We start from the raw sequence: 27,104 nt of genomic DNA on the forward strand, positions 1-27,104 counted from the left end.
TGCGCGGTGCCTCTTGCCGCCCAAGAGAGAATTAAACCGATATGCCGGCGACGCTGCGTGCACGAAAATATACGGTTCACGGCTCCGCGGGTCAGTCATACGAGGTGCCGTCCGGACGGAGGAGGTCAAGGCGGCTGCTGGGCAGAAGAGCGCCGCCGGTGGAGGAGAACGAGGTGGGTTGTTTGATGTTTTTGCTGCTAGCTAACTTGCTAACGCTTATAAGTTTCCCTTCTCCGCCTCTTCCTCCACGACTGCTGCAAGCTAACTGCTGCCGCTATAAGTTTCCCTTCTCCGCCTCTTCCTCCACGACTGCTGCTAGCTAACCGCTACCGCTTATAAGCGTCCCTTCTCCACCTCTTCCTCCACGACTGCTGCTAGCTAACTTGCTAACGCTATATAAGCGTCCCTTCTCCACCTCTTTCTCCACGACTGCTGTTAGCTAACTTGCTAACGCCATATAAGCGTCCCTTCTCCACCTCTTCCTCCACGACTGCTGCTAGCTAACTGCTGCCGCTTATAAGCGTCTCTTCTCCGCCTCTTCCTCCACGACTGCTGCTAGCTAACTGCTGCCGCTTATAAGCGTCCCTTCTCCGCCTCTTCCTCCACGACTGCTGCTAGCTAACTGCTGCCGCTTATAAGCGTCTCTTCTCCGCCTCTTCCTCCACGACTGCTGCTAGCTAACCGCTAACGCTTATAAGCGTCTCTTCTCCGCCTCTTCCTCCACGACTGCTGCTCGCTAACTTGCTACCGCTATATAAGCGTCTCTTCTCCGCCTCTTCCTCCACGACTGCTGCTAGCTAACCGCTACCGCTTATAAGCGTCTCTTCTCCGCCTCTTCCTCCACGGCTGCTGCTAGCTACCGCTCTAAGTTTCCCTTCTCCGCCTCTTCCTCCGCAGCCACGTAGTGAGCTTTGCGGGCGTCAGACGCCAGTCTAGATGACTCGCCGCGGAGTGAGTCGGAAAAGAAGACCGCAAACAGTTACTCGCCAGCTCCTGATCCGGTCACACGTTTACGGCTGCAAGACCCGCAGCCCTCTTTCAACTCTTCCACTTTTATCTTCGTCGTAAACCTTTTTTTGTATTTTGTCGTTGAACGTGAAGATCCAGTTGCCCCCCCCCCCTGCCAGACAATAGGTTGAGTAGAGAGGGTTAACGGGACAAGCGCTATGGTGAGTGTATGGTAACGACCGGTGCTTGTGAGGAAGCTTGAACAAGTGTTTGCCCACCTTTTAGTTTTTGTCGCCCTGGCATCGTGTTGCCTGTGTTGATGTGGCCGTTTAGCCAGATGTCAGCATGTGTGTGCGTGTGCAGCCTGGTGCACTACTGAGTACAGTCAATTGATCCACAGCAGGAAACGGAGGACTCGGACACGGAGTCGGTGCGGAGCCAGGTGATGGAGGATGAGGAGCGCACCACACCTCGGCCCGAGGAGGACGATCGGGGGCAGACTGCAACGGTAGGCGGCAGCCGCGTCAAAACTGTAGCCATTTTTTTTCCAAGTGCTTCAAAGATGTTTGGGTGTGGTACACATTCTGTTTTTATTTCCTGGACTACAGTGCCGTCATTGGTCTGTGCGGCCACCATATAAGAACCACCAGGAAGTATCTGCATGCTTTTATCTAAATCTTATTTCCCTCACTCACACTATATACCTTGTCACTGTTTATGGACGCTCACGAAAACACCAGGGGTCTTCTATTTACTGATGCGTGCAGTGAGTTAGAACACGCGTTGAAATGGGTACAGTCCAGATCTGCAGTGACATCATTACATTCCACTTGGCGCACCGACCCTTCAACAACAACAGAAAAACCACGCGCTTGTGGGTAGCTTTGAGGCAGCGGTTAAAGGTGTTCTTTTAATCTACCAGAAAAAGAAACGGTAAAATCTAAAGGTTTTATCTGAGTTATCGTGAGGAAGTTTGAGAGATTAAACAATGCACAATGATTTCAACTGCCAGCTTCGGCAAACTGAACTAGGGTCTTGCAGGTCTTGGGTCTAAATCAAATCAAATCAGTTTTATTTGTATAGCCCAATATTACAAACTTGCCTCGGTGGGCTTAACAGCAACGCAACATCCTGTCCTTGGGCTCTGTCATCGGATAAGGAACAACTCCCTAAAAAAAAAAAAAATACCTTTAACAGGGAGAAAAAATAGGAAGAAACCTCAGGGAGAGCAACAGAGGAGGGATTTCTCTCCCAAGATGGACAGCGTGCAATAGATGTTGTGTTCACGCAGTTTACATAATACAACATTGAAAGAGGATAACAGAATTGTAATGGACATAAAATTTATGAAGAACGGTGATGCACAGGATGCTAAGCAGTGTCCAGATGCCATGGGTCTATTGCTTCAGCTGACCTAAGAGCTTCACTATAGACTATACCCAGCTATGAGACTTACATTTAGCTTGCTAAGAAGGCCATTGTACTGACAAATTGTTTCTACAGGTTAACAGTGGGGGGTGAAGTCTTTTTTTTTTCCCCTGCCATAAATCGATTTTCAGTAATTCAAAGCTTATCTTTCCTTCAGAATCCAATGTTCTGTAGTGTCGTATTGGACCGTCTTAAACTAGAGGAGATTACTGCAGGAAAAGAGCTTGAGGAGAAAGAAGATATGAACCGCAAAAGTGGCAAGCAGTCCATCTCTCGGATCCCGACTTTTCAAAGCACCAAAAAACGACCCATCAGCGGCAGCCACAGCACAGAACTGCAGCTTCCCCCTAAAGATATCCCCAGTGATGCCGCTGAGCCTCAACCGAAAGCTGGCAGTGGAGCCGTGGAGGTGCCGAAGTCTAGACTGTACGGTATCACAGCCCTTCCTTTACCAACAGCCCGCTTGCCTTCTAAGGTGGCATCAGAGGCCCCCTCTATCAGCCACACAGAACAAGCTGCCTTGTCTACAGATGATACCTTAACTTCTGCATCACAAGAAAGTGGTTGGATGGCGGAGCCTGTCCACGTTGGTGTTATGGTAACCCCCAGGCCGGCCATCAGAGTGGATCAAGGTGACCGTGCCTTGGAAAAAGAAGCTGACCTTGCTCAAGACCTTATACCTCATCCTCCATCCTTCAGCCAGACACTGCAGGTAGATGCAGCAGACATGTGGGAGGTTGATGTAGGAGAAGAAATTCACCTCTCGGCCTCTGGTGACACAGAGAACCTCGAGTCTGAAGAGGCGATTGGTGGAGATGGAGAAAATGTGAGCCAGGTACAGGCTATTATGGATGAAGAGCCGCCATGGGAGGCGGAGCCAGTCAAATCTGACTTTGTACTTGAAGAGGAAGATAGTTCGTCATCATCAGACATTCAACACATAGATGATCCTCCAGTGGAAAAGTGGGCTTTTGGGGGTATCGGGGAATCAGGGGAAGTGAATGGCAGTCAGAAACAGAATATAAGCCTGCAGAATGTTCCGCCAAAGTCCACAACTCTCCCAGAGGACAGCTCTGATACTGATGAACCCACCATCTCTGCAGTACTCCACGAGCCAGTTAAAGCAAGTCAGTCAACAAGGGTGAGTTGTGCTTGTTCCATCTGGCTTTTGGGGCGTATTTAGTTTCATGATATTACTTTGTTTTTCCTGTAGCGATCTAACCGTGTGACTTGCATAAAATTACAGCGTCCTGTCTCAACAGCTTTGGAATGCAGCTAGGGCCGTACCAAATGTCTTTTTTTTTTTTTTTTTTACATTCGAAGCCTCTATTGAGGTTCTCGAATGAAGCTTCAAATGTCTGTCATATTTAAGACGTCACCATAAAAACCACAAATGAATAAATAAATAAATAATCCTCGGGCAAAATTTGAATAAAGTGATTCATAAGTCTTTTCATATTAAATCAATGAATACCACTGGTCAGTTTTGTCGACATAAATACATGTATTTATGTTAAGGGCATAAAATAATCCAGGAAGGGCATAAAATAATGATGAAATAATAATTGCGCCCTTAAACTTATAGTAACATAGTAGCTTTATGTTACGGCAGAAATGGCAATAAATTCAGAACATTTCAGATTGAAGCGTTTCCTTTTTTTTCTTCTTCTTTTTTTTTTTTTAACGCAAAATCTGAACAGTCAGGCATCTGGGTGTCATGGCGGTCTATTCTGTTGCCTACCAACACGGGGTTCGCCAGTTTGAATCCCTGTGTTACCTTCATGCTTGGTCGGACGTCACTACAGACAAAATTGGCCGTGTCTGCGGGTGCGTCCTGGTCGCTGCACTAGCGCCTCCTCTGGTTGGGGGGGGGGGACTGGGGGGAATAGAGCGAGCCTCCCACGCGCTACGTCCCCCTGGTGAAACTCCTCACTGTCAGGTGAAAAGAAGTGCCTGGCGACTCCACATGTATGGGAGGAGGCATGTGGTAGTCTGCAGCCCTCCCTGGATTGGAAGAGGGGTTGGAGCAGCGACCGTGACGGCTCGGAAGAGTTGGGTAATTGGCCGGATACAATTGGGGAGAAAAAAGGGGGAAACCCCCCCCCCCCAAAAAAAATCCAAACAGTCTGGTGACGAGAATTTCGGTCTGACCGACATTCGCTTGTTGTGCAAAGGACAGGAGTTGTAACCTAGGTAACGATGTCACAAACCGCTGTAGCCTACCAAAAGGCTGTTGGTGGTGGTCTGTGACTTGCTAACGCTTTTCCTGCTGTGGGCCGGGAATATCAGCTCGTTGATGTGGTCCAGTTGAAGTGAGCTTCTAGCTTGCTCACAATGAACCTTGCCTTGGAAAAAAATGGGCTCGGCGGGAGTTGACATCACTGGGATGCAATCTAGTGGTCACTGCGAGTTTTGGGTAGTGTTCAGCATTTTTCTTCCACTGGGTCAGGGGTCCGAAATGAATAGACATGCAATTAAAAAAATAAAAAACCTGCGCAGCATGTCAATGTGATGAATGAAGCTTCAGACCATTCGGTACAGCCCTAAATGCAACACGATCCCAAACCTGAGTCTCTTTTAATGTCTCAATACTTGAACAGGTTAAAACTTATGTTCTGGTTGTCCTTTTTTTTTTTTTTTTTTAGCGATCATCTTGCCCCAACTTTGGATTCTGCTTCCTCCTGCCCATCACCTTGCTTCTTCTCGGAGGATTTGGACAGCATGTTTGGCAGTACGGGCTCCCCATGTCGGTGGCCCACCTCACTGCTCAGCTGGAGCTGCACTGGCTCGAGGGGATTGGACTTGTGGAAGAGCCTTGTGGTTCTGATTGCCGGTGAGACAATATGAACGTTCGGTGTCACCAAATCACCTCATCTGTTTTTAAGATTCAGGGTTTGTCATCTTACCTTAAATACACCGAAACCAGTTAAAAGCATACCTGGGGTTTTGAAGAGGGTAGTGCAATTTATCAAACTAGATGATTTTGTAAGTCCATAAAAACTCAAAACCTGAGCTAATCCTTCATCTAAAGGTGTTCTGTTGCATGTGTTGCTCGCTCTCCTTGCTCAGGGTGCGTCTAGTGGAGAGCGTACCTGAGGATCTGTTCTACTCTGACCCCTTGGGCCTCTCGAGCATCTCAGACAGCTGGCTGCATCTACTGAAGGAGGCCAACAGCTCAGTCCGTATTGCCGCTTTCTACTTCACGCTCCGAAACACAGACGATGGGCTCACCCAACCCACCGACTCCCAGGTCAGTTCAATGGCGTGCCTTTAGTGTGAGTATTATTGTCAGTGTACACTACCGTTCAAAAGTTTGGGATCACCCAAACAATTTTGTGTTTTCCATGAAAAGTCACACTTATTCACCACCATATGTTGTGAAATGAATAGAAAATAGAGTCAAGACATTGACAAGGTTAGAAATAATGATTTGTATTTGAAATAAGATTTTTTTTACATCAAACTTTGCTTTCGTCAAAGAATCCTCCATTTGCAGCAATTACAGCATTGCAGACCTTTGGCATTCTAGCTGTTAATTTGTTGAGGTAATCTGTAGAAATTGCACCCCACGCTTCCAGAAGCAGCTCCCACAAGTTGGATTGGTTGGATGGGCACTTCTTTGAGCAGATTGAGTTTCTGGAGCATCACATTTGTGGGGTCAATTAAACGCTCAAAATGGCCAGAAAAAGAGAACTTTCATCTGAAACTCGACAGTCTATTCTTGTTCTTAGAAATGAAGGCTATTCCATGCGAGAAATTGCTAAGAAATTGAAGATTTCCTACACCGGTGTGTACTACTCCCTTCAGAGGACAGCACAAACAGGCTCTAACCAGAGTAGAAAAAGAAGTGGGAGGCCGCGTTGCACAACTGAGCAAGAAGATAAGTACATTAGAGTCTCTAGTTTGAGAAACAGACGCCTCACAGGTCCCCAACTGGCATCTTCATTAAATAGTACCTGTTAGAGCCTGTTTGTGCTGTCCTCTGAAGGGAGTAGTACACACCGGTGTAGGAAATCTTCAATTTCTTAGCAATTTCTCGCATGGAATAGCCTTCATTTCTAAGAACAAGAATAGACTGTCGAGTTTCAGATGAAAGTTCTCTTTTTCTGGCCATTTTGAGCGTTTAATTGACCCCACAAATGTGATGCTCCAGAAACTCAATCTGCTCAAAGAAGTGCCCATCCAACCAATCCAACTTGTGGGAGCTGCTTCTGGAAGCGTGGGGTGCAATTTCTACAGATTACCTCAACAAATTAACAGCTAGAATGCCAAAGGTCTGCAATGCTGTAATTGCTGCAAATGGAGGATTCTTTGACGAAAGCAAAGTTTGATGTAAAAAAAATCTTATTTCAAATACAAATCATTATTTCTTTTTTTTTTTAAATTTATTTCTGATTTTTTCCCCTTTTTTCTCCCAATTTAGTGGCCAATTGATCCCTATTTTAATTCAAACACCCACCCTCGTATTGCATGCGTTCGCCAACTGCATCTCTCCGGCCGGCAGTCTCGAAGGAAAGCGCCTCCCCACTTTCGTGACAAGGCGAATCCAAGCCGAACCACTGTTTTTCCGACACACACAGAGACGCATTCATATGACGAACACAAGCCGACTCCGCCCCCCTCCCGAAGACAGCGTTGCCAATGATTGCCGCTTCATCGAGCCCGGCCATAGTCGGATCTGACGAGACCGGGGCGCGAACCCCAGTCCCCAGTGGGCAACTGCATCGACACCAAGCCGATGCTTAGACCGCTACGCCACCGCGGACCGTCAAATCATTATTTCTAACCTTGTCAATGTCTTGACTCTATTTTCTATTCATTTCACAACATATGGTGGTGAATAAGTGTGACTTTTCATGGAAAACACGAAATTGTTTGGGTGATCCCAAACTTTTGAACGGTAGTGTACTTCAGTATGTGTTTTTATGTGGCAGCCTTTATGTCCAAGACGAATTTCCCTAGGGACAAATAAGGTAATCTTGAATAATGTAGGCTATATGGTCAAATTACTGGACTCATAAGAGGTGCTTAGAAACGCATGTCATTTATGATGTATGTCCTTCATGTCCTGCAGGGAAGAAAGGTGCTTGATCAGCTAAAAGAACTTAAAGCCAAAGCTGTTAAACTTCAAATCGCAGTAAACACCCCACAGACGTCGAGTCAAGATACGTCTGAATTGGCCGCAACAGGTACAACATGTGCTGACATTTGGGAGCTTGTTGTGCGGTCTTGCTGCTGTGTTTGTCGTTGATTAAAAACCACAAGTAAATATATTGTTATTCAGATCAAGGCGTCGGATGGGAAGACTTAGTGTGTAATCTGTCCTGTGTGTTTATCAGGTGCAGAGATCCGAGAGGTAGACCTGCAGTCTGTGACTGGAGGTATCGTCCACACCAAGCTGTGGGTGGTGGATCAAAAGCATATCTACTTGGGCAGCGCCAATATGGACTGGCGCTCCTTAAGCCAGGTATAGTCCAACAAGATTACCTCAAGACCTAGTATATGCTGGATTGGGTATGGTCCGTGTTCGATACTGTGGCCAGTTTGTTACGGGGATAGATAGTCCGCGGTGGAGATGAAATTTCACATCATGACTGTAGTTACCAAAATTCTTACGATTATCAGTGTTACCGCGGTATTGTTAAAATTTGCTGAAGCTGTTCAAAAAGTACCGATACACACACTGGAAACACTTCACCAAGTTTTACTATATTGAAGACCACAAGTACAATTAGCAGCACTATGCACACTTTGTTTTCATGAACATTAAAATAATAACGTGGCCAACACATCATGTGACCATCTGAAAACCATATCAAACATGTCTTTATGCATGAGCCAGGTAAGAAAGTCAGAGAAAGTGTATGAAGCGTTGTTCATAAGGGTGGGGATACCTGCGGTCAGTTTAGACTGAAGAGGGCACTTAGATGAGCCATTTCGACTCGTTTTGGCGAGGATTGCCGTAAACTCGTATGTGGGTACAAGCAAACGGCACGTAAGATGGCAGACTACAGATTCAGCCTCAGATACAGACAGACCATCCCTGAACCTGGTGTGCAGGTGTGTGTGTGTGGGGGGGGGCGGCATTCTCAAATCTTTTAGTACACATGGCCATATGGCCTTTGAAAGTCCAGTTAATGGTCACGCTTATTTGCATATGAAACATCGCTGGTTTCGGTCGTTATGCCACTGTGTTGTTGATAAGGGCGGGGCTTAGATTAGATTACTTATAAGGGCGGGGCTTAAATTAGATTAAGTATAAGAGCAGGGTTTAGATTAGATTACTAGTAAGGGCGGGGCTTAAATTAGATTAAGTATAAGAGCAAGGGTTTAGATTAGATTACTTGTAAGGGCGGGGCTTAAATTAGATTAAGTATAAGGGCAGGGTTTAGATTAGATTACTTATAAGGGCGGGGCTTAAATTAGATTAAGTATAAGAGCAGGGTTTAGATTAGATTACTAGTAAGGGCGGGGCTTAAATTAGATTAAGTATAAGAGCAAGGGTTTAGATTAGATTACTTGTAAGGGCGGGGCTTAAATTAGATTAAGTATAAGAGCAGGTTTAGATTAGATTATTTGTAAGGGCGGGGCTTAAATTAGATTAAGTATAAGAGCAGGTTTAGATTAGATTATTTGTAAGGGCGGGGATTAAATTAGATTAAGTATAAGCAGGGTTTAGATTAGATTACTAGTAAGGGCGGGGCTTAAATTAGATTAAGTATAAGGGCAGGGTTTAGATTAGATTACTTGTAAGGGCGAGGCTTAAATTAGATTAAGTATAAGAGCAGGGTTTAGATTAGATTACTTGTAAGGGCGGGGCTTAAATTAGATTAAGTATAAGGGCAGGGTTTAGATTAGATTACTTATAAGGGCGGGGCTTAAATTAGATTAAGTATAAGGGCAGGGTTTAGATTAGATTACTTATAAGGGCGGGGCTTAAATTAGATTAAGTATAAGAGCAAGGGTTTAGATGATGATTAGACGTTTCTCTCAGTAAACGTGTCCAGATGAACTGATTCAACTCTCTTTGACCGATCACATGTGCATTAACATTAAAGATGACACCTCGTGGTCATGAGCCGTAACTGCACTTTGCAGATAAGAGCGCAGGTATTTCTTCACGTTCTCTGCTCAAGTCACAAGGTCTCCTCCGTGACAGGTTTTGCAGCACTGGTCGTACCTGACCAGGAAAACTCACAAGGGGCAATTTCACTGTTTCATGGATCGCTGTTCGGAGGGTTTTCTGTTGTTCAGCTCAACTCTGTGATTTAGCATGCTAAAGAAACTTTTTTTTTTCATGAAAAGTGTCTCTAGTGTAGGTTTAAAGGAAGGTAAAGCCCACGCTTCAGACTTGGGCTGAAACGTCTTAGCGAGGGTCCTGTCCCGACCTTCCGCCACATTCTCATTGACGAAAAACAAACGCGCGTTGCATGCTGCGCCTGCGTGCTTAGTTCCACACTCCAGTCCAGTTGGTGGCGCTAGTGCACCTCTAAGCTTGTTTGCCAACCGCCAATAAACACTGAATAGGGAGAAGAAGCCCCATGTATGGGAGGCTGTTGCTGATGTTGGTCAGTATTTAGCGGAAGTTTTTCAAAGCACGGTAATAAAACACGGTTTTAATGATAGATAAACTTTGAAATGGTGGTAGTAACCATCGGGAATCTTACCGTGGTTTATCATAAAACCAGTAACTGTTTCATCTCTTCTGTGTGGAGTTTGCATGTTCTCCCCGTGTCTACGTGGGTTTCCTCTGGGTGCTCCGCTTTCCTCCCACAGTCCAAAGACATGTAGGTCAGGTGAATCGGCCATACTAAATTGTCCCTAGGTGTGTGGGTCGGCCTTGTGATGGACTGGCGGCCTGTCCAGGGTGTCTCCCTGCCTGCCCCCCAATGACTGCTGGGATAGGCTCCAGCATCCCTGCCACCCTGAGAGCAGGATAAGCGTTCTGGATAATGGATGGATGGATATTAAATGTTCATCTGCAGTTCTCTGCAGTGGTCCTAGTAATATTTGTTGTTAAGATGTAATGAAGTACCTGTAGTAGTAGTAGTAGTAGTAATAGTAAACAAATGCATGAATGCACGTGGCCAAAGTTATACTATGCCAACATGTGCAGGCACAGAGCAGCACAGCTATACACACTTGCACATGCATGCAGATACACTACACACAGACCCTGTTTTATCAATGCAGTTGTGTATGTGTACACCCTCCACCCCACCCCCCACCACTGAAATTAGCACATTAGCACATGAAAATGCACAGCATCAATAATTACCACCTCCTCGCTCACACCTGTGAAATGTACCACCCACAGTTAGTTACGTAACAAGGTAAACAAGGATGTTGGCAAGTTATGCATACATAATTTACAATGACATGTAGAGAAGTTTGAGTTTGTGGAAACCCTCAGTGCCGAGGCAGCTGCCCACGTGCTTACTCAGTCGTGCACAAAGGCGTTTTCATTTCCACTACATACACTTCAAGGACGACTCGGTGATAAAGTGTGCGAGAGCATGCTTTGGGTGTCAGTCTGTCTGCATGTGCTCCTCTTTGCTGCATTGATGATGAAGGGGAGAGGATGAAAAGACATGCTTAATAATCTCCTTGCTCATCTCTCCGCTGGCCTTGGCTTGACTCTGCTTGCACTCAGCTAGACATATGTGCTTTCTCTTGTGTGTGTGTGCGTGTGCGTGTGCGTGTGTGCGCTTCAAGTGAATTGGTATTCTTTGCATGGTCCTCTGAGCAGGACTCTCAGCTCCTCCCCTGGCACACGTTCATGTTTGTGCTTTTTGACCCACTCCAGGATTGAACGTTAGAAATGTTTATAAAGTTTTGACCACGATTACATATTTGTGCACTACAAGTGTCAGCCGTGCCACATCTGACACCCGTTCAACTCCAGAAGCTACTCGCGGCTTATAGATGGGCTGCAGAGCCATATTGGCAATGTACAAATGCATGTAAGTGTTTGTGTACATACCATCCATTCCTCCCTCCTCAGTCCAGTCTTGTTGTTTTTTTGTTGTTGTTGACCCCCCCCCCTTTTCTCCCCAATTGTATCCGGCCAATTACCCCACTCTTCTGAGCCGTCCCAGTCACTGCTCCACCCCCTCTGCCAATCCAGGGAGGGCTGCAGACCACCACATGCCTCCTCCGATACATGTGGAGTCGCCAGCTGCTTCTTTTCACCTGACGGTGAGGAGTTTCACCAGGGGGACGTAGCGCGTGGGAGGATCATGCTATTCCCCCCAGGTCCCCCCCAATCAGGCGCCCCGGCTGACCAGAAGGGGTGCTAGTGCAGCAACCAGGGCACATCCGACTTCCCACCCGTAGACATGGCCAATTGTGTCTGTAGAGACACCCGACCAAGCCAGAGGCAACACGAGAATTCGAATTGGGATCCCCGCGTTGGTAGGCAACGGAATAGACCGCCATGCCACCCGGACACCCCCTCTCTTGTTATTTTGTTCCCTCATTCCGCGACAGGCATGGGCACAAATTCATGACTACTGGGATGGGATCCTGCGCTTTACTTGTACCCCCGTCCATAGGGTCATTGGTAGTGTCAGGAAGGGCATCCGACGTAAGATTTTGCCAAATCATTATGCAGATTGATAAGACCATACCGGATCGGTCAAGTCTCGAGTTAAAAACAACTGCCATTGGTGCTGTGTCCTCACAGGGTACCGATGGAAACTATAAAATCCGCCGTGGCGACCCCTGAGAAACAGAAACAAGCTGAAAGAAGTCAAGTCAATGTTATTTGTATAGCTCAATATCACAAATTGCAAATTTGCCTCAAGGGGCTTTAAGAAAAAAAGTGTTCTGAAGTAGCACATTACATGACATGGTTAAGCTACGTCCCAGTAAAAAAAGACTATAAATGCAGTGGCAAGGAAAGTTTACAGTTACAACCTACAGTTTCATTTAGCAGACGCTTATATCCAAAGCTACGTAGAGAGTTAATACAACACAAGCATCTAGTCAGGAGGTGACAACGCAAGCAAGTGTCAAACAACTAGGATCAAGTCCGGTAGGACGTAGGTGTCAACAGGCAGAGCAAAAAGGCAAAGGTGCATAGAAGCGAATCACAACAGTAATTTTCATACCTTTTTTGGATGTTGTGGGAGAATGTTCTTCTCGACATACTGTTTTTCATAGTCAGTCGATATCCAATACCTTCTAGGTACAACAATATACCGAGTTGGTCCATGGAGCAACTGACCTGACCTCCTGATGCACACACCTTTATGCCACAACTTAGTCCCACCTATTGTGGGGCTTAACCTTTGACCACCTAAAATATCGTTTCCCCAGCCCACAGCAGTGCAACACAAAGACAAAAACACATATCCAACAACTACAAGAACACATATATCAAAACCAACACATAAATCCAAAGTAAACAAAAAAAATATCACTGTCCAGGTGAACAAACGCCAGCCAGGATGACTGTCGGAACTGCCGGTCTGCATGAGTTAGCGGTTAGCTTAGCCTGCCCTGCTTTTGCGTCCTGTCAGACCGCCTACGGTGTTTCCTCTTCGGGCGAAGCTCCAGGAAGGGCCGTGGTCCGTGGGCCCTCCGGATGCAGCAGACCAGGCTCCCTCAGCTGATCCAACGTTAGCTTGAGCCAGCCTTTGACACACCTTTCCACACGACGACACTAAAAATACAGTCAACACTAGACGAGGCCGCTGCCAGACCGCCTTCGGTGTTATTGGAACTGCCAGTCTGCATGGACTAGCAGTTAGCTTAGCCTGCCCCACTTTCGCATCCTGTCAGACTGCCCTCGGTGTTTCCTCTTTGGGCACAGCTCTGGGCAGGACCCTGGGCCCACAGGATGCACCAGACCAAGCTCTCCCAGCCAATCCAGTGCCAGCTCTCTCAGCCATCAAAAGAAGACACAAACTTAGATGTGGACATACACTATACTGTACTTCTTGATAGTGAAGTACAGTGAGGAGTTTCGCCAGGGGGACGTAGCGCGTGGGAGGATCATGCTATTCCCCCCAGTTCCCCCTCCCCCCCAAACAGGTGCCTCAACCAACCAGAAACATCCAGCTTCCCATCCACAGACATGGCCAATTGTGTCTGTGGGGACACCTGACCAAGCCGGAGGTAACACGGGGATTTGATCGGCAATTCCCATGTTGGTAGGCAACGGAGAATACCACTACCCTACCTGGACGCCTGCTATACCCATTCCTATCTTGGCAAACAGAGTGCCCCATTTGCCACTGAATGTCTTTTCAAACCAGTCCACGTCCCACATACCATGACCAGCGTTGTCTCTGAGTTGTGTCGCCAGATTGTCAAGCTGGGCCGTGGCTCTTGTGAATGTGCCATTGGAAGCACTGTTATTAGGGATGAATGTACAACAAGTTTCACCGAACATTGCACAGACCTCTCCTTTCTCCGCTAGTAGCATATCCAATACCATTTTTTTGCCCCATTGTCTGAATGGATCTTGTCTGGTATGCCAGACCTGGGAAACACCGCTTTTGCACAAAAATTTTGCCGCTGATGTTGCATCTGGTTTGGCAGCGGGTATGGCTTCCACTCATCTACTGAACTTGTCCACAAGTGCATGTCTCTTTTATTTTGCACTTGTGTGATCGTGTCCACACAGTCTATCATGAGATGTCTGATTGGTCCATCAGGCGGCAGAATGTCCGACTGGCGCTGAAAAGGCCTTTCTGTTGTTATTTGCCGCACATATCTCACAATTCTGTAGTGCGTGGTTGGTCCGCCACTCCTGTCAAATAAAGTGACCACCATGTCCTTTGAATCTTTTTCATGACTTCCCCCTTATCTCATGTCTTCCTGCTCTCATCCCACCAAGGCCATTTCTCCAATTAGTGTGAACAGACTTGCTACACTCAGTGAGTCTCACATAATTCCTCTGCTATCAGCCACCAGTCAACAGTGGGCCTTTATTTGTGCACCTGGAGAAGACGCTTTATAAGACCACCTTTGTTCTGTTACCCATGGACTTCAAGCATCTCTCTGAGCAATGTAAAATAAAGTTAAACATGGTGTAGGTCATACATGGTGAAAGATTAAAAGTACATCAACATCAAGTATGAATTTCTCTCACAATCCCCCCCCCCGTTTCTATTACACTGTACTTCTTGATACCATTATTTTCCATAGGTGTTTTGTGGCCATTTAGTGACAGGATTATACTACACTTACCTTGCCTTGAGACACCATTACTTCCAGCTCCAACATATCTAGGATAAAAAATACTGTTTACGTCATATCTAAGATACAAAATAACTGCATTTGATGTGTAATAATCATACATCCTACACAGGTAAACCCACACATTGTATATCACGTTGTACATTGTATAGTGTGTATATATATATATGTATTGTACATTGTATATCTACACTTTGTTGATTTTTAAACCTATATAAAGATATTCCTAATGATGTAAATACTTAAATTATTTCCCACAACATTTGTTTTGAAAGAGAACTCAATTTAATTGCAATTATAACTATTCTAATTATGTCTTAACTCCACCCTCCTCGTTCATCTGTTTCTATGCGGATGTCTTTTTCAAGACCCACTCTGTATTGAGTTTTTTCAAGACCCACTCTTTCTTGAGTTTTTCAAGACCCACTCTTTATTGAGTGTTTTCGAGATCCACTCTCTATTGAGTGTTTTTTCAAGATCCGCTCTGTATTGAGTGTTTTTTCAAGACCCGCTCTGTATTGAGTGTTTTCGAGATCCACTCTCTACTGAGTGTTTTTTCAAGACCCGCTCTGTATTGAGTATTTTTTCAAGACCCGTTCTGTATTGAGTGTTTTTTTCAAGACCCACTCTGTATTGAGTGTTTTTTCAAGACCCGTTCTGTATTGAGTGTTTTTTTAAGTCCCGCTCTGTATTGAGTGTTTTTTCAAGACCCACTCTGTATTGAGTGTTTTTTCCAAGACCCGCTCTGTAGAGAGTGTTTTTTCAAGACCCGCTCTGTATTGAGTGTTTTTTCAAGTCCCGCTCTGTATAGTGTTTTGTCAAGACCCGCTCTGTATAGAGTGTGTTTTCAAGACCCGCTCTGTATAGAGTGTGTTTTCAAGACCCGCTCTGTATAGAGTGTGTTTTCAAGACCCGCTCTGTATAGAGTGTGTTTTCAAGACCCGCTCTGTATAGAGTGTGTTTTCAAGACCCGCTCTGTATAGAGTGTGTTTTCAAGACCCGCTCCGTATAGAGTGTGTTTTCAAGACCCGCTCCGTATTGGGTGTGTTTTCAAGACCCGCTCCGTATTGGGTGTGTTTTCAAGACCCGCTCCGTATTGGGTGTGTTTTCAAGACCCGCTCCGTATTGGGTGTGTTTTCAAGACCCGCTCCGTATTGGGTGTTTTTTCAAGACCCGCTCCGTATTGGGTGTTTTTTCAAGACCCGCTCCGTATTGGGTGTTTTTTCAAGACCCGCTCCGTATTGGGTGTTTTTTCAAGACCCGCTCCGTATTGGGTGTTTTTTCAAGACCCGCTCCGTATTGGGTGTTTTTTCAAGACCCGCTCCGTATTGGGTGTTTTTTCAAGACCCGCTCCGTATTGGGTGTTTTTTCAGGACCCGCTCCGTATTGGGTGTTTTTTCAAGACCCACTCTTTCTTGAGTTTTTCAAGACCCACTCTTTATTGAGTGTTTTCGAGATCCACTCTCTGAGTGTTTTTTCAAGACCCGCTCTGTATTGAGTGTTTTCGAGATCCACTCGCTATTGAGTGTTTTTTCAAGACCCGTTCTGTATTGAGTGTTTTTTCAAGTCCCGCTCTGTATTGAGTGTTTTTTCCAAGACCCGTTCTGTATTGAGTGTTTTTTCCAAGACCCGTTCTGTATTGAGTGTTTTTTCAAGTCCCGCTCTGTATTGAGTGTTTTTTCAAGACCCGCTCTGTATTGAGTGTTTTTTCCAAGACCCGCTCTGTATTGAGTGTTTTTTCAAGACCCGCTCTGTATTGAGTGTTTTTTCAAGACCCGCTCTGTATTGAGTGTTTTTTCAAGTCCCGCTCTGTATAGAGTGTTTTTTCAAGACCCGCTCTGTATAGAGTGTGTTTTCAAGACCCGCTGTGTATAGAGTGTGTTTTCAAGACCCATTCCGTATAGAGTGTGTTTTCAAGACCCGCTCCGTATTGGGTGTTTTTTCAAGACCCGCTCCCTATTGAGTGTTTTTTCAGGACCCGCTCCGTATTGGGTGTTTTTTCAAGACCCGCTCCGTATTGGGTGTTTTTTCAAGACCCGCTCCGTATTGGGTGTTTTTTTTCTCAAGACCCGCTCCGTATTGAGTGTTTTTTTTCTCAAGACCCGCTCCGTATTGAGTGTTTTTTTCAAGACCCGCTCCGTATTGAGTGTTTTTTCAAGTCCTGCTCTGTATTGAGTGTTTTTTCAAGTCCCGCTCTGTATTGAGTGTTTTTTCAAGACCCGCTCTGTAATGAGTGTTTTTTCCAAGTCCCGCTCTGTATTGAGTGTTTTTTCAAGTCCCGCTCTGTATTGAGTGTTTTTTCAAGACCCGCTCTATATAGAATGTGTTTTCAAGACCCGCTGTGTATAGAGTGTGTTTTCAAGACCCGCTCTGTAATGAGTGTTTTTTCCAAGTCCCGCTCTGTATTGAGTGTTTTTTCAAGTCCCGCTCTGTATTGAGCGTTTTTTCAAGTCCCGCTCTGTATTGAGTGTTTTTTCAAGACCCGCTCTGTAATGAGTGTTTTTTCCAAGTCCCGCTCTGTATTCAGTGTTTTTTCAAGACCCGCTCTGTATTGAGTGTTTTTTTCAAGACCCGCTCTGTATTGAGTGTTTTTTCAAGACCCGCTCTGTATTGAGTGTTTTTTCAAGACCCGCTCTGTATTGAGTGTTTTTTCAAGACCCGCTCTGTATTGAGTGTTTTTTCAAGACCCGCTCTGTATAGAGTGTGTTTTCAAGACCCGCTCTGTATAGTGTGTTTTCAAGACCCGCTCTGTATTGGGTGTTTTGTGAGGGGTTGTTATTTGGGGTGCGCATGGACAGCTGTTTTCTCTGCTCTACGCTGGACTGTTGGTGTTTAACCAGAAGGCCACATGTCCTATCACGGCCATGTAAAATTAACTGCAGTTTCTGGTAAATGTCTAACGTACTACCAGATAGCTGAATCAGTTCATGTGGACACAACATTTATCGAGAGACACGTTTCATCATCATCTAAGTGACCTCTTCAGTCTCGTGACTGCAGGTACCCCACCCTTATAAAGAATACAGTGACATAATGACCCAAACTAACGACCGGTTTCATATGCAAATTGCCATGACCATTAACTAGAGTTACAGTGGCCATGTGTACTGTTCACAGAGGATTTGGGAATAGTTGCAATCACGGCATTGTAAGATGGTGACAGATGTACTCTTAGCCCCCCCCCCCCCCGGTTCAGGGGTGGTCGTTCCCTCTTAACATAGATGGCCTCTTTGACTCTCCGTTCAAACCAGCGTTCCTCCCTATCAAGGATGTGCACATCCTCATCCTGAAAGAGTGGCCACTGGCTTGTAGATGGTGTAGACTGTGTAGATGGTGTAGACTGTGGAGTCCTGGTCTGACGTGTTGGCTCTCCTGTGTTGTGCCATCCTCTTCACCAGCGTCTGTTTGGTTTCCCCGATGTACAAGTCACAGCAACCCTCCTGGCACTTAACAGCGTACACTATATTGCTCTGTCTGTCCTGGGGGACCCGATCCTTGGGGTGGACCAACTTCCTGGCGCAGTGTTTTGGGGTTTGAAAGCAACTGAGACGCGGTGTTTGGAAAATACACGTCTCAACTTTTCTAATGCACTGAATAGCTAATGCAGCACTGCACTGACCACTTTTCAGTCAGTTTGGGTGTGTAGTCCTGTTGCTGTTTGCCTTTTCAGCACCGTCTGCTTGGCCTCTTTGCTCAGCATCGTACCCAGTGCACCCTGATTTACAGTCACCATCGTCACTAACTTTACCACTGATCTCTTTGGCTGTCCAAGGTGAAGGAGGTGGGGATTTCAGTGGAGGACTGCAGCTGCCTGGCTCAGGATGCGCATCGAATCTTTGAGGTTTACTGGAACATTGGCGCCGAGGAGAACGGTTCCCTGCCCCCATACTGGCCCGCTCGCCTCTCGGCCCTGAGCAGCTCCCAGCGACCCCTGCACCTCAAATTCAACGGAGTGCCTTCACGTGTCTACCTGTCTGTGAGTTCAACATTACACTTCAAGTTGTCATTGCTTTTTTGTTTTCTTTGTTTGTTTGTTTGTTTGTTTGTTTGTTTTTTTCAGAAAATGTCTTGTTTTCCATGGCTTCTTTGTGTAGCATGCAGCACGGTGGCACAGTGGTCAGCATTGTCGTCTCACAGCAAGAAGGGCCTGGGTTCGAGCCCCGTGGTAGTCCAACCTTGGGGGTTGTCCCGGGTCCGTCCTCTGTGTGGAGTTTGCATGTTCTCCCCGTGTCTGTGTGGGTTTCCTCCGGGGGCTCCGGTTTCCTCCCACAGTCCAAAGACATGTAGGTCAGGGGAATCGGCTGTACTAAATTGTCCCTAGGGATGTGTGTGTGTTGGCCCTGTGATGGACTGGCGGCCTGTCCAGGGTGTCTCTCCACCTACCGCCCAGTGACTGCTGGGATAGGCTCCGGCATCCCCGTGACCCTGAGAGCAGGATCAGCGGTTTGGATAATGGCTGGATGGATGGCTTCATTGGCTCGTTTTCCATTTATGGAATATTCACATTTATTACATAATTCATGCTAAAGACATTAACTGGTCTAATTCTAACATGAATAGTGCTAACTCTAACAATGACTGTTCATGACTAATAATGTGTGGATTCATTTGTATATCAAATGAAGCTTTTTCTGCACACCTCATATGCACACCTCACACTGAGGTGCCTTTCTAATTAAAACTAAAGAATGATGTAACGTACACTGGCGCAACTTCCTAACAGTTTGACACACTACTTGGGCCAATGAGCAGCTTAACTTGTGTAATTGTAGTTGTGTCAGAAACCTGTACAGTCCTAACAGTCACCATTAGCCATACCAGCCAGGCATGCTATATGTATATAAAGTGTAGCATGTGTAGGATATGTCATCATGTGACGGCTTCCCTGTACTGTATTTGGATCATACTGAGACTCAGGTGTTGATGCCTTTCTGGCATCCCATAGTTTTTGTTATTGGTTAATTTCATCACTACTAACGTTACACTGCAAGAGGAGTACTTTTTCACTTCTGCTCTCCAATCTCAAATTTTCAGCAGCTGATCAGTCAAACCAATGTATCAGTGTACCCTCTTCGCAATCTTGGTATTCTGGAAAATGAACTCTGCGCCATTTTCAAATTCAATACCCACAATGGCTTAGTGTTCAGCGGTCTGTTTGTTTCCAGAGTGCCCCATCCCTGATATCAACCCGTGGCCGCACAGATGATCTCTCCTCCATCCTCTCCGTCATCGCGGATGCTCAGAAATTCATCCACATCTCGGTTATGGACTACCTTCCTCTGTCTCAGTTCACCAAGCCACTCAGGTGACTTGCCCTGCTCAGCTCAGAGAAACCCATCAGAATTTTTTTTGACTGCTTCGACTTAGCATCTGCATGCGGTGATTATGTAAAACAAACTTAATTTGTAATGACCAGCCACATCATCAATTCTATTCAATTCAATTTATTGTCATTAAAAACAAGGTGCAGGCACATGTAGACAAACACAGCAAACACAGTATAAGATATACACAGATGAAGACCAAAAGCTACAAATCAGTTAAAAAAGAGCACGAGTACAAAATATTTAAAAATATCCACAGACATTCAGTGGGTAGCCAGGTTCAGGTGGGCAACAGCTTGGGGAAAGAAGCTTGTTTTTGAGCCTGGTAGTGCGGGCTCTGAGGCTCCTGTAGTGCCTCCTAGAGTGCAGGGGTGCGAACAGTCCATGGTTGGGATGGGTGGGATCTCTGCAGATGCTGAGACCCCTTCGAAGGCAGCGTTTGTGATAATTGTCTTTTATGGCTGGGAGCTGGGTACCGGTGATATGCTGGGCCGCCTTGACGACCCGCTGTAGAGCTTTCTGGTCTACTGAGGTGCAGTTGCCGTACCACACTGAGATGCAGCTGGTCAGGATGCTCTCTATGGTGCAGTGGTAGAAGTTGGTGAGAATTTTGGGGGATAAATGGGTGCTCCTCAGGAAATGCAGGTGTTGTTGGGCCTTTTTCACAAGGGCCTGGGTGTTTGATGTCCAGGAGAGGTCCTTGTTGATGTGGACTCCAAGGAATTTGAAACTGGAGACACGCTTCGCTTCCACCCCATTGATGTGAATGGGGGAGTGGCTACAGCTTCTAGACCTCCTGAAGTCCATGATCAGCTCCATCTTCTGCACATTGAGAACCAGATTGTTTATAGTGCACCATGATGTGAGGTGCTGAATCTCATCCCTGTAGGCTGTCTCGTCATTGTTGGTGATACGGCCAATGACCGTGGTGTCATCTGCAAACTTAACTATAACATTTTAAGGGGGAGTTGGCAGGCAGTCATGGGTAAAGAGGGAGAAAAGAAGGGGGCTCAGAACACAGCCTTGAGGGGCACCTGTGCTGAGGGTCAGGGTGGAGGAGGTGTGGTCACCTAACCTAACAGACTGAGGTCTGTTGGTCAGGGAGTCCAGGGTCCAGTTACAGAGGGAGTGGTTGAGGCCAAGGGAGAGGAGTTTGGTGGTTAGTTTGGCGGGGATGATAGTGTTGAAGGCAGAGCTGTAATCTATAAACAGCATCTGGATGTATGTGTTGTTAAATTCAAGGTGGGTCAGAGCAAAGTGCAGGGCAGTGGCAATGGCATCCTCAGTAGACCTTTTGGGACGGTAGGCGAACTGATGTGGGTCGAATGTGGGGGGGATAATGTTTTTGATGTGAGCCAGAACCAGTCTCTCAAAACACTTCATGGCAATGGGGGTGAGTGCTATGGGTTGATAGTCATTCAGACATGTGGATGTTGATTTCTTGGGGACAGGAATGATAGAGGTGGTCTTAAAGCATGCTGGGACTATGGATTGGGACAGTGAGAGGTTAAATATAGTTGTGAAGACCTCAGCCAGCTGGTCGGAGCATTCCCGGTAGACCCAACCCGGTATGCCGTCCGGTCCGGCAGCCTTCCTCTGCGACTGATAGAGTGAGCACCTGGTTTTCTGGGTGGCTGGGGATTTTTGTGGCTGGGTCAGTATTGTCCTTGTAGAAGCGGGCATAGAAATTATTTAGCTCGTCTGGCAGGGAGGCATCATGGACAGTGGGACCGCTATTGGTGCTTTTGTAGTCTGTGATAGAATGAATGCCTTGCCACATTCGCCGGGGATTGGAGTTATTGTGAAAGTGGTCCTCTATTCGTAGGGAGTATTTATGTTTGGCTGTTCTGATGCCCTTTTTGGGGGTGGATCTGGCTGCGCTGTAGGCCTCACAGTTACCTGACTTGAACGCTGCATCCCGGGTTTTCGGCAGCTGCCAGACCTCACTGGTCATCCAGGGTATCTGGTTTGGAAAGGTGCGGACTGATTTTTTTGTTGTGACACTCTCAGTGCAAAAGTTAATGTAGGTTAGTATGGCAGATGTCTGTTCATTAATGTCTATATGGGAGCCATGGGTAGCTGAATGTGCAAAAATACTCCAGTCTGTGTTGTCAAAACAGTCCTGGAGTTCAGAGACTGCTCCTTCTGGCCAGACAGTGATTGTCTTTACTGCTGGCTTGACCCGTTTTATTAGGGGTTTGTAGGCTGGGACCAGGAACAGGCAGAGGTGGTCAGACTGCCCCAGGTGGGGGCAGGGAAACGTTAAGATTCCCTTAGACTGAGAAAGTAGCATGTTTTTGTACCTATTGCACTGCAGAATAATGTACCACCACTTAATGTAGCGCTACTACACAAAAAAAAAAAAACTGGAGAAACATTAGATTTAATGGAACGATTGCACTATCACCACTGCTTAGACATAAAAAAATGTTTTGGTTTCTTTGTGTCAGGTTCTGGCCCGCCATTGATTCAGCCCTCCGTGCTGCTGCCTGTACCAGAGGGGTGGAGGTCAAACTTCTGGTCAGCTGTTGGCAGCACTCGCCACTCTCCATGTTCGTCTTCCTGCAGTCGCTCCTCGTGCTCAACAGACCTCCGTTGGGATGTGACATCAATGTAGTATGTTCCCTGACAGTTTCTGTGATCAGCTAGCTACTGTTAACAGAGCTCATCCTTTCAATGCTGCTTCTTTCATGACAGATCCTCTTTCTTTGCGATGTTGTCTGTTGCTGTGGGACTGTGGGTTTGTTAGTTGTGCTTTTTAGCACCAGATTAGATTGATTTGATTTTGTCATATGTGCTTTGATTTCATTATTTTTTTGAGTTCTCTGAAAGACGCACATGGCCTTGCTTCAGGGGTGTGCAGAATGCCTTATAGGAGCTCTGTCTCCATCTGCAGTGCGCTGCACACAAAAAAAAAAGTGGTGCAATGGTTTAATTTATTGCCATGTCTGAAATGGACTATGTCCAGGAACAACAGACTTGGCAGACCGTTTGTCAGCCAACATCCGGGCTTGCCATCATTTTCTGTGTTGCGTCGTAGCCCAAAAGTGATACATTCCTATTCAACAGACAGTTGACAAGACTAGATATGTAAGTATTGTGTTTGTGACTGGTTAGCGTTTTAATTTTCCCCGTCCTGATCTCTTGTCATCTGTGTTTTTCACCAGAAAGTGTTCACGGTGCATTCGACAGGGGAGCAGAGGAAGATCCCGTTCGCACGCGTCAACCATGCAAAGTACATGGTGACGGACAGAGTTGTCTACATAGGTACCCCATCACTTTCTGCGGACTAAGGCCTCATGCAGTCTCACTGTTTGAATTGTTGCAGCAACACTTGCACAGGAAATGAAAACATTTTGCTTTAGACCACTTACTCTTCTCAGATGGTATGAGAGGGTCTTCGCTGCAGGAGTCTAAAAGTGGTGTTGGTCCCAGTGCACCATTATGTTTTCTGCATCCTACAGATCTTATGTCTACTGCATGTACATTAACGAAGACTATGTGGTGCATTATTCTGGCAGGCGTACTTTGTTGAGCTACATATGAGACACCATACTTGTGCCCTGTTTAAAAGTGTTTGCAGGCTACATTTCAGTAAAACTTGGAGGACTGGTTCACATCATTGGCTGCTCTCACAAAAACTGTTAATGTAGCACTGTTAAGCTAAGTTCCACGACTCAAACTCTGCCCCGAAATGGGGCGTCCGGGTTGCGTAGCAGTCTATTCCGTTGCCTACCATCACGGGTCTCGCTGGTTCAAATCCCTGTGTTACCACCGGCTTGGTCGGGCGTCTCTACAGTAGACACAATTGGCCGTGTCTGCGGGAGGGAAGCCGGATGTGGGTATGTGTCCTAGTCGCTGCACTAGCGCCTTCTCTGGTCGGTCGGGGGCGCCTGTTCGGGGGGGAGGGGAACTGGGGGGAATAGCGTGATTCTCCCACACACTACATCCCCCTGGTGAAACTCCTCACTATCAGGTGAAAAAGAGCGGCTGGCGACTCCACATGTATGGGAGGAGGCATGTGGTAGTCTGCAGCCCTCCCCGGATCGGCAGAGGGGGTGGAGCAGTGACCGGGACGGCTCGGAAGAGTGGGGTAATTGGCTGGGTACAATTGGGAGAAAAAGATAGAAACCCCCCCCCCCCCAAAAAAAACTGACTCAAAATGAAAAAAGAATCTAAGATTTGGACCCACAAAAGCTCCTTGCTAGATTTTAGTTCTGAAAGATAAGGTACATTTAAACTAGGTCCTGCCCAACGCAGACCAACTTTTCCTGAGTTTCTCTCTCTCTCGACACAGGAACATCCAACTGGTCAGAGAATTACTTCACCCAGACGGCAGGCGTGGGCTTGGTGGTGAACCAGACGGGTGCCGAAGCGGGTGAAGGCCAGGAGACTCTGCAGAGGCAGGTGGAGGCGCTCTTCCTGAGAGACTGGGCTTCACAGTATGCCCGCACACTGTCCCCCGATGAGGCCAACGTGTGTCCTCGTGACCGACACTGAGGCTTGTTCATCCGTGCGGCGCCCCCTCACTTCACGAGAGTATTTTCTTTCTGTCCTTCACTGCAACTTGACTCGACTTGAACTACCGACAAGCAGGGAGCATGACGTGGCTTTTTAGTGTCGATTAGGTTTAATCTCCCCTCTCTGTGGCTCTGATATTGATGGATATTTTGTTTCGAACATGTTAAAATAAAATATATAAGCAGAACAAGTGGAAATAATAGTGAACATGTTTTGCAAACTCTGTAACAACACACGTGATAACTGGACCATGTGGGGAAAGGGCGTAGGATGAAGTAACGACCTTTTCTGCTCCTGCCCTCTTTTCTTATACACAAGGCTCAGCGTTTACGGTTTTTACCGATTTTCACCGAAAAATACCCGGATTGTTTAAAAGGAGCAGATCGATTTCAACCGATTTTCACCCGGATTTTATGTTTCCACGGATCCAAAAGTTGTTCCTGTTCATGTGAGGTTATGTAACAGTGTCCTCTTTTGGCGAAATTCGGCATGCTGGATGGCTTTGAAAAATAAAAACCGCTGAGCCTTGCTTATACGTTATCATCTAGTCAAACCAAAACCAAACTTTCAAGACCAAACAAAAGTGAAAGAAAAGAAAGTTTTTTAGCATGTCTCGTCGTTGTATTTACTGTACATTTGCTTTTTGTTTGCATCCGCTTTGTTTTTTTTAATCTAATCTGATGTAAGAGGGTTTTTTTTATTATTATTTGCATTTGAATCGTAGCTTTTCTTATCGTTTCAAAGGAAATATTTTGTATAATTTGACAAACGTTTTATGCCCGGAGCATTTTGTATATTGCCGTCAGAATGTGCCAAACCTCATACAGGAAATAAAATATTTCCAGAGTGTCATGTGACCTGTGGTCTTGTAAAAACCACCAGCCACGAACCATCGTGTCTGTGGATCATTGCAACGGTCTTGGAAACTGGATTCCCTTCCCTGATCTATGACTGACAGATAAAAACTGTTCAGTCTGTCGGTTGTCTTTGTTCTTAGGTCAGTTAGGCACAAGACCTAGTCCTGTATGGTCTGATCTAGATCAGTTTGTCTCTGTAAGTAATGGACCTCCATCCATCCATTATCCAAACCACTTGTCCTACACAGGGTTGCGGGGATGCTGGAGCCTATCCCAGCAGTCACTGGGCAGCAGATGGGGAGACACCCTGGACAGACCACCAGGCCATCACACAGGGCCGACACACACACATTCACACCTAGGGACAATGTAGTACGGCCGAGTCACCTGACCTACAGGTCTTTGGACTGTGGGAGGAAACCGGAGCACCCGGAGGAAACCCACGCAAACACGGGGAGAACATGCAAACTCCACACTGGACAACCCGGGACGACCCCCAAGGTTGGACTACCCAGAGAGCTCGAACCCAGGACCTTACCATTATATTTCACCCCCAACACTGACAGCTGTCAGTCATCCAGTGTTTGCAACATGACATAATTGTGGGTTTCTTATCCGCGCTAAAATAGGGACGTAGGAATTTAAAAATGTGTCCTACTGATGTAGGAATCCTGTAAAGTACATGCTCAGACTGAAGAGGGTTTTGAGGATATGAATTGCGCCTCCCTTTGTTCTCGGTCCCCTACTGTGCGTATTGTAACCTCTTTCGTGACTGCACAACCTCAAAGTTGCACTGAAGTCATTTTGGTCCTTAAAACTGGAAATGGTCTTATAAGTGACTTTTCTCACCTAATGCTACTAAGATGGGACCCTCAGGTCCTTAGACCCTAGGTCCCCCTCATGCCGCCAAAAGAGCTGACCCGTCGAGGCATGGACTCCACAAGATCCCTGAAGGTGTCCTCTGCTATCTGGGACCAAGACTTTAGCAGCAGATCCTTTAAGTCCCGTAAGTTGCGAGGTGGGGCCTCCATGGCTCGGACTTGTTTTTCCAGCACATCCCACAGATGTTCGATCGGCTTGAGATCTGGGGAATTTGGAGACCAAGGCAACACCTTGACCTCTGTCATGTTCCTCACTCCATTCCTGAACAATGTTAACAGTGTGACATGGATCATTATCCTGTTAAAAGAGACCCTTGCCATCAGGGAATATTGTTACCATGAAGGGGTGTACCTGGTCTGCAATGATGTTTAGGTAGGTGGTACATGTCAAAGTAACATCCACATGAATGCCAGGACCCAGGGTTTCCCAGCAGAACATTATCCAGAGCAGGTGGCATGGTGGCGCAGTGGTTAGCGCGGGCGCCTCACAGCAAGAAGGTCCTGGGTTCGAGCCCCGGGGTAGTCCAACTTTGGGGGTCGTCCCAGGTCGTCCTCTGTGTGGAGTTTGCATGTTTTCCCCGTGTCTATGTGGGTTTCCTCCGGGGGCTCCGGGTTGCTCCCACAGTCCAAAGATGTCGGTCAGGTGAATCGGCCATACTAAATTGTCCCTAGATATGAATGTGTGTGTGTGTGTGTGTGGGCCCTGTGTGATGGCCTGGCGGCCTGTCCAGGTGTCTCCCCACCTGCCGCCCAGTGACTGCTGGGATAAGCTCCAGCATCCCCGTGACCCTGAGAGCAGGATAAGAGGTTCGGATAATGGATGGATGGACATTAAGCAGAGCATCACACTGCCTCCGCCGGCTTGCCTTCTTCCCATAGTGCATCCTGGTGCCATCTCTTCCCCAGGTAAATGACGCACACACACCTGGATGTCCATG

General features: G+C 46.6%; 1 protein-coding gene across 2 annotated transcripts; it reads left to right on the forward strand.

Moving 5' to 3' along the window:
- Positions 1–936: 936 nt before the first annotated feature.
- On the forward strand, positions 937–25,275 carry pld7 (phospholipase D family, member 7). Of its 2 annotated transcripts, XM_056300714.1 has the most exons (12): positions 937–1,169; positions 1,349–1,456; positions 2,534–3,517; positions 5,022–5,209; positions 5,446–5,626; positions 7,451–7,565; positions 7,716–7,843; positions 18,356–18,559; positions 19,749–19,888; positions 22,358–22,523; positions 23,075–23,174; positions 24,205–25,275. In XM_056300714.1, the coding sequence occupies exons 1-12, from the start codon at positions 1,167–1,169 to the stop codon at positions 24,405–24,407; spliced, it is 2,520 nt and encodes an 839-aa protein (XP_056156689.1). In that variant the 5' UTR covers positions 937–1,166; the 3' UTR covers positions 24,408–25,275. The 2 variants fall into 2 exon arrangements, with proteins under 2 accessions (XP_056156689.1, XP_056156764.1); XM_056300789.1 differs by lacking the exons at positions 22,358–22,523; positions 23,075–23,174.
- Positions 25,276–27,104: the final 1,829 nt, after the last annotated feature.

Source organism: Lampris incognitus, chromosome 1, assembly GCF_029633865.1.
Source record: "Lampris incognitus isolate fLamInc1 chromosome 1, fLamInc1.hap2, whole genome shotgun sequence".
Classification (NCBI taxonomy): domain Eukaryota; kingdom Metazoa; phylum Chordata; class Actinopteri; order Lampriformes; family Lampridae; genus Lampris; species Lampris incognitus.